Source organism: Notothenia rossii (genome assembly GCF_949606895.1).
Source record: "Notothenia rossii genome assembly, chromosome: 1".
In the NCBI taxonomy this organism is placed as follows: domain Eukaryota; kingdom Metazoa; phylum Chordata; class Actinopteri; order Perciformes; family Nototheniidae; genus Notothenia; species Notothenia rossii.
In genome coordinates, this window is record NC_136912.1 from 29,907,970 (window position 1) to 29,915,627 (window position 7,658).

Here is a 7,658-nt window from a genome sequence, read left to right on the forward strand (position 1 = left end):
ACGAGGGAGGGTACTGCAGGGGTGTCGTGTGGCACTATCAGCTATTTGCACATGTTTCTAAGTGTGTGTGTGTGTGTGTGTGTGTGTGTTTTTTCACTCACACTCCAAACTGTCAGACCTCTTGCATATCAACGCGTAATAATTTTTTAGGTACAAATTAATACGTTTTCTTCAAGAATGTCTGCTTCCCTATTTGTGGTCATACTGGGTAAGCTACTCACCACACACTGCTCTTCATTACATTTAAAATGATACGACTACAAAACCATTTGTTTCCCCTCTCTCTACAGGGTTGTTTTGCTGTAGCAAGGAGAGCAGTAAGTCAGTTGTATTGTTATTGTATGCTCAGTTACTACAAGTGCAAATGTGTGACTCTATTTAGTCTTTACAGTGGTTGTGCATTCTTTCAAATGTATCTTGTATTTTGATAGGTCAGTCAATCCTGGGGCGTCCAGAGCTTATGGGCCCTTCAGTGGCTTTGGTGAAAAGCATTGCTAATTTTCATTGTAAACTGGAAATCTATCCGAAGAATGTAACGATCCTGCTGCAGTTATTTAAGTGAGTTTTGTTCATATTATATCTAACCATGGCATTAATATTCATTAAGTATTGATAGCAAATCCCTTACAAATATCAACATCTTCCAGGGAGGGTGACCGTGGCAAGGAGTTGGGCTTTTACACCTCCCTGAATGGGATGGTTGCAAACTTCCCCATTGTAGTTAAACCTAACCATGAGGGCAACCTGGAGTGTGTGGCCAAGGCTCAGAACAACTCTGACATAGAGCCCACTGTCAGCTACACTCAGTACCTGAAGGTCCTTGGTGAGTGTCTTTATTACCAGAAATATATCATGTGTTGCAAAATGGCTTCCCTGTTACAGTAACCTAAGTAAGCGTTATTCGTCTCAGCTTGGGCATTTTGTCCGTATGTATTTATAATTGTTTCTTTACTTTAATTGTAAATTGTTTCCAATCAAGACTTTGAACTGACATTATTTTTTTCCCACAATGTTTTAATTAAAAAATGTATAACACATAAGCAAGAATAAAAACAAGAGACATAAAAAGAATCATGCTTCATCCGTATAACACAAGGCAATCATATGAAAACCTTATGCATAAAAAGAAAACACAAAATTCAGATCCTTTACATAATCATTGAAGGGCCTCCATACATTCTCAAACACATGCTGTCTGGACCTTAATATAAGATATCTTCTCCAATGGGAGGCCTGACAGCATCCGTCCCAACCAATAAGTGATGCTCTGGCTGTGAGCCTTTTTCCAAAATAATGCAATACAGGTTTTGGCATAGTAGAGCAAGCTGAGGTCTATAAATGCTCGCTCATGTTTACTATATTTATGCTTTTCTGGATACAAACTGAACAGAAAAAACTTTGGATCCAGTCAAATCTGCTTTGAAATGATCTTCTCTACTGTACCTTGTACCTCTTCCCAGAAGACCTTAATGTTCCCCTTGATTCTGAGCATTTTGTGCATGTATATGGTATGTTTTTGTTGTATCGGTTTAATCAACCGGGTTCACATTTGTTCGCATCAACCATTTATACTGTATTAGTTTCAGTCGCGTATTAATAGACGTGATATAAGCAGCAATGCCAACTTTTTTCCAATCTTCATCTGAAACTTCAGTCTGCAGGTTGTCCTTCCATGCATTTAACTTACAAGGTGAATTCTCTAATGAGTATGATCAGAGCATATCATTGTTTCATTACTTTATCTGTAAATTATTTTTGATTGAGACTTTTACCTGACATTCTTAGAGCAGCAGTATAACTAGCTATACATTCAGACACTATATATCATTTAAGAAATATTATTGTATATCTGGAATAAGAATTATTTAGGGTTTACCTTTTTTTTGCTCTCTCTTACCTGCAGAACCGGTGAATGAGGCAGAGATTGTTGTCGGTTCAGGTCCAAAGGAGTTTTTTGAGGGGAAGAGACTGGATCTTTACTGTAAGCCCCAAGCTGGAAATCATGTCTCCTACACGTGGCTGCTGAACGGTCGGCTTGTCTCTCCGTCTCGTCTCCGCTATGTTTTTGTTGATGAACATCTCTCGATCTACGGGTCAGTGTATTCCTATTGAGATTGTCTACAGCTGCTATCTATTTATTTGGTATTTGGATAACTATTCTGTACTGTGTAGTGACTGCGTTTAGTACATACATCAAACTAGTTCCGCACAGAGTGGTTATTGGTTGTGATGCTTTCGGTACATTATGGTAATGGGGATTCTGGGTAGTTGTCTGGGTGTTCTGTTATCATGAAAATGTTAGATGCACCTTGGTTAAGTAACTTCCTGTGGTCTCTGATTCATTTCCCATCTCTCCCATACTTTTTCATAAAGGCTGCTTATTTATAACTCAACGAGTAAAAGGAAATCTGTTGAAATGATTTCTGTGTTACCCTCAGAACTACATCTGAAGACAGTGGCTCCTACATTTGTATTGCCACCAACCACTTTAACGAAACAGTTGTCTTCTCCAGCAACAGCTCTGAAGTGGTAATCACAGTCAAAGGTTAGCTGTTTTTTATTATCTCTCAGGTTCAAGCTATGATATTGCTCTTTGAAAGGTAACATTCTCCTCCATCTTACTCCCTCAGACCTTGTGTCAATCCCTGACATCTCCTTCACCGTGTTAAAGGAAGATTCCCACAACTATTCTGCCGTGGTCGCCTGTCAGACCGCAAAAGGGTCTCCACCTGTCACCTTTTCGCTATACAACAGGACAGAATTGGTTGCCAATACGACGGTTGATGATAGAAACGCCACATTTAAGCTCCCATTGGTCTTGGACCGGCCAATGGGATGGCTCCAGTGCCAGGCAAACAATGGAGACCAGATTGAGTACAGTCAATGGATTCCCCTAGAAGTGGGTATGTGATTTATTTGAAACTGCTGACACAAAACTGTGGTACTGACTACTTTCTTTTAATGTTCATCCATGGCGCCTCTGTTCTCCAACAGTCCCGGTTGGAGGGCCAGTGACGATGCATTACGACTATGAAATTGGAGAAAACAATGCTGTGATTGACCTGAGGTTCTACTGCAAGGCAGCGAAGGGATCTTTTCCACGGTACCAGTGGTTCCTCAACAATACCCTCCTGCGTGGTCGAGGAAGCTTCTACTATGTGGTCAACCAGCATCCAGGAGAGTCCAGACTCCTGCTGTCTGTTGGGAGGAGCAGTGCTGGAACGTACCATTGTGAAGTGTCCAACAGCTTTGACAATGACACCACCATAAGCAGCAAAAGGCTGTACATGGATAAAGAAGGTATAGTTCATACAATGATTGATTAGAGTAACAGGTGAGAACTGCACGTTTATTTCTTCTCCCTGCTCCTCCAGTGCTAAATCGTTTCCCTGTCTTGGTGGTGGCAGTTGTCTTTGGATGTTTCACAGCCCTGGTTGTCCTGGTCTCCATTTCTTGCTGCATTGGAGGGATATACAGTGAGTGTCTGAGTCATGTTTTTATCTGGTAATGTGCCAACTTTGTCTTTGCTTCTGTGAGATCATGTTTTTTTTTGCTCTTGTTTCAGGGCGAAGGCAGTACGGAGAGAAGACTCTGTGAGTTTTTTCTCTGTTCAATTCCTACACAAAATACTCAGTGCTTTGGTAGCTCACCTGGTAGGTGTTGCGCCAAATGTATGAAGGCTGAGTGGTTACTGCAGTGGCTCGAGTTAGATTCCCCTCTACCCTCCCTGTTCCTTTCTCTCTCAAAGTTGTCACTTTCAACCAAAAGCAGACATGCGCAAAAAGAAAATTGATGACCCGATTTCACATAAAGCTGTCACTTCCTGTTGTGAAGAGAGAACTGTGCTTCTTATTCCCCAGGAAAGAATAATATGTCGTCAGTTCATCAACCATCAGCAACTGAAAAGAAACAATGGCCTATGCTATGTGAAGAAAAACAACACACCCTGCTTCCATGCTGGGTGCCATAAAACCACAACTTTCATAGAAGGGTCCAAAACATCAACAATAATGTTAAATCCGGTTCATCTATGGTTTTGTGGGTTTATGCTCACACATGTGAAATGACGGATGTGTAATGATATCCTGTGTTAACATGGTACACAACTCTGAACAGGAACAACAACTGGTTTTGTAATAGCTCCAAATAAAGCCTCTCGTTCACAGTTAAGACTCACAGAATCAACAGTGAGTTTGGAATACATTTTGGGATACAATAACAAAAACGTAAAGAATGTCCTTTTGTAATATGAACAACGTCAGAAAGATGTGTAACATTTTAAAGTTTGAATGAGGTTTCTGAGTGAAAGTATGAAGGAGCAGTTGAAGTTGCATGAAGATGTTTCAAGTCTGATGGGTTTCTCCATTCGTTCCTATAGGCGAACATTTGGATGAATTATGGGTAATATCTCTAGAATTAGGAAAGTTATGAATGTCCGGAGTAAAAGCAAACATGTCCTACTCGAGCTCAACATTTTGATGTTCAATTAGAGTTTCTGCAAAGTAAAATATTTTGTGAGATCTCTGGCATTGTGCTGTGTGATAAAAGTGCACATTTTAGAGTGGCCTTTTATTGTGACCAGCCTAAGGCACACCTGTGTAATAATCATGCTGTCTGATCAGCATCTTGATATGCCACACCTGTGGGGTGGATGGATTTCTCTGCAAAGGAGAAGTGCTCACTAACACCTATTTAGACACATTTGTGAACAATATTTGAAAGAAATAGGCCTTTTGTGTACATAGAACGTAAGTATTAGATCTTTGATTTAGGCTCATTACATTACATTGCATTTAGCTGACGCTTTTATCCAAAGCGACTTACAATAAGTGCGTTCGACCAACAAAGTACAAACTTGAAGAAAACAGAATCATATAAGTACATCAGGTTTCATAGAGCCAAAACATTTCAAGTGCCACACTCTAAAAACAAATGCCTTGGCTCAACAAAGAAAATCAACGCAACAGTTTGCATCGATGTTTATTGAGTTAAGACAACTTCTAATGAAATTGTCTTGAAGCAACAAAGTTATTTGAGTTAGGGGAGAAGGCTTTTCCTCTACAATCAGAGGTGTTTTTAATTACCACTTACTTAATAATTGGTGGCATAAATACAAGTTTTGAAGTTGATTACTCAAAAGATTAAGATGTTCCGACTAGTTTTACCACATGATTTAAAAGGAATCTTAAGTTGTATGTACTTAATTACCCTCATTCGGGATACAAGTTTTTAAGTTGATAACTCAAAAAATTAAGTTGTTCCAACTAGATTTAACGTATGATTTAAAAGGAATTTTAAGTTGTATGTACTTAATTACCATCATTGTGAACACACATTTTTAAGTTGACAACCATTTATAAATTAAGTTGCTCCAAATATATTGTATTCAATAGTTTTTTTTCTTAGCTTTTTCATGTTTTTGCCTTTTAAAGAAAGAAATTAATTGATTCCACAACAAAAATATTAGGCAATTCACTTTTTATTTTGCACTGCAGTTGTTTATTTCAACACATGATGTTTCAATCAGGAGAGAATTAATTTAGTTTGAACATTTATTGACACATGCCATATGATAAGGTGCATGAACACCTGAAATCACAGCTGACTGCAGGCGAGAGGAGAACCATTTTATAGTTTGGCTGCAGCACGTTGATTGGCTGGTATCCTCCTGATGTTGTAAAGCGTGTATCTGCAGCAGCGGGTTGTAGCAGCGATGTTTGCAGTGAAGGACAGTTTGTTATCTAGGATCACACCCAGATTCCATGTAGTCTGAGTCGGGGAAACAAAAGAGGGGCCAATGTTGGTTGTTAGGTCAAGAGTGGGACAATCTTTTCCCGGAAAGAAAAGCAGTTCAGTCTTGTCAAGGTTGAGCTTGAGGTGATGAGTAGACATCCACTGAGAGATGTCAGCTAGACAAGCAGAGATGTGTGCGACGACCTGGGTCTCTGAGCGGGGAAAGAACAGAATGAATTGGGTGTCGTCAGCGTAGCAGTGGTATGAAAAACCATGCGGGCTACTGACTGATTCGAGCGAGTTTGTGTACAAGGAGAAGAGGAGGGGATCAAGAACAGAGCCCTGAGGTACCCCTGTAGTTAATTGACAAGGGTCGGATCATTAAAACTGGGAGCAAGCGTTGCATTTATATGTTTGTTCAGTGTATCTTTTCATATTCATATTATTTTGCTACATGATTCTGCGAATGCCAAATGTCAAGGGTATGACGCTGGCAGACGAAGAAACGTTATCATGTTTTTGTTTTTTTATCGCGTCCCCAACAAATCATCATGTTTCATTTAGGTGTAACTGGAATGTACACTAGTCCTCAGGTTGTTTAAAGGTCTATATTCCAAAACACAACACTGCCACTTTCCCCTGACCTCAGTGATAGCATCAGCAACTTATGTAGTTAGGCTTATATCACATTACTTTCTGCTATGGCACTGCACCTTTTACAAATGTATTAACCTGTATGACATATTTTACCACCTTACTCCTCTCAGGTTGAGCTTTGAGATGGAGGAAATGATGACTGCATATGAGGATGAGCTGGTTAGTCAGCATTTCTGTTTCATCGTATTCGCTTTCCCCTATCATTCACTCTCACATAAGCCAGTTTAATAATGGCACATTGTATTTTCATTTGGATAAATAATGACACAGAGCTCTTCTCCCCTAACAGGATTTGTCAGAGTACAATGAGGATGCTGATGTATTGAACACAGCCAGTGGTGCTGAATTTGATCAGGTGGGATCAAAATGATTTATATCAAATTTCATAGTAATCTTTTAGCTCATTGTAATTCTACTGGTACAACAGGGTATGCAGTTTCTTGAAACGACAAAAAAGAAATCGCTGCAGCCATGAGCCTCTGGCTAGAAGAAGACTATAATATTAGCAACATTTTGTCTACATATCTGAAACGATAGTATATAATCTATACTATAGATACTGTCCATCATCCTTTTTTTGGGCCGTTGTGCCAGCAATTCTTGCCAAGGCTGTGTTAACAACTTCTTCTACAGGTATTTCCTTACTTAAACAGCCTGAAAACAGAGACAAGAGGAATTGCATCAGTCTGCTTTTCTCTCAACCACTTGAATCAGCTGGTTATTTAAACAAGAAAAAAGACACCCTCATCTGCTCATCTGTCTGTTTTCCCCACAGGCATCTGAAGCCTCTGTAGATGAATGGCCCCAAATTGAGAAGGAGAAGAAGACGTTGGAGGATGAACCAGTGGATGAGCCCTGAGGGTTCAAACTGTTATAAACAGAGTGCTGCATGGTTAAATAAACATTGGTTCATAAGGCTTTGCTCTGTCGTGTTTATTTTCAGTAGGAGAGATTACTTATCTATTGCTAATGTATTGTGGTATAATGTAAGGATACTAGTCAACATTGAAGCCCATTTCTGTCAGTAGGAGAAAAATAAATACATGTTTTAAAATCAAAATAACACAAAAACAGCCTTGTGATTCAAAAGGATCATATTAGTATAAATAATTATAATGACAAACTTTCACAAGAGGATTAAGCAACAAAGAAAACTTGACTTACTATCTTTAAAAAAAAAAATCGAGTATCTCAAAATAACAAGAAACTCTTCAATAAGGGCGGTTCTAGAGCGCCAGTGCGGAGCTTGGACCCCCTGTGGCCCCTCT

General features: G+C 39.4%; 1 protein-coding gene across 2 annotated transcripts; it reads left to right on the plus strand.

The window, feature by feature from the left end:
* The first annotated feature begins 9 nt into the window (after positions 1 to 9).
* LOC307032726 (Fc receptor-like protein 5) lies at positions 10 to 7,307 on the plus strand. Of its 2 annotated transcripts, none has more exons than XM_079670918.1 (13): positions 10 to 208; positions 291 to 317; positions 432 to 558; positions 648 to 823; positions 1,904 to 2,093; positions 2,439 to 2,545; positions 2,631 to 2,903; positions 2,995 to 3,300; positions 3,375 to 3,476; positions 3,566 to 3,593; positions 6,501 to 6,549; positions 6,680 to 6,745; positions 7,166 to 7,307. In XM_079670918.1, the coding sequence occupies exons 1-13, from the start codon at positions 178 to 180 to the stop codon at positions 7,247 to 7,249; spliced, it is 1,566 nt and encodes a 521-aa protein (XP_079527044.1). In that variant the 5' UTR covers positions 10 to 177; the 3' UTR covers positions 7,250 to 7,307. The 2 variants fall into 2 exon arrangements, with proteins under 2 accessions (XP_079527044.1, XP_079527045.1); XM_079670919.1 differs by having other exon boundaries at positions 3,408 to 3,476.
* Positions 7,308 to 7,658: the final 351 nt, after the last annotated feature.

Excerpts from the sequence above, each read along its gene's own strand:
- LOC307032726 (XM_079670918.1), top strand. The coding sequence starts at position 178 with ATGTCTGCTTCCCTATTTGTGGTCATACTGG. Across the intron at positions 559-647 it reads ATCCTGCTGCAGTTATTTAA|GGAGGGTGACCGTGGCAAGG; the intron begins GTGAGTTTTGTT and ends AACATCTTCCAG. Across the intron at positions 824-1,903 it reads TCAGTACCTGAAGGTCCTTG|AACCGGTGAATGAGGCAGAG; the intron begins GTGAGTGTCTTT and ends TCTTACCTGCAG.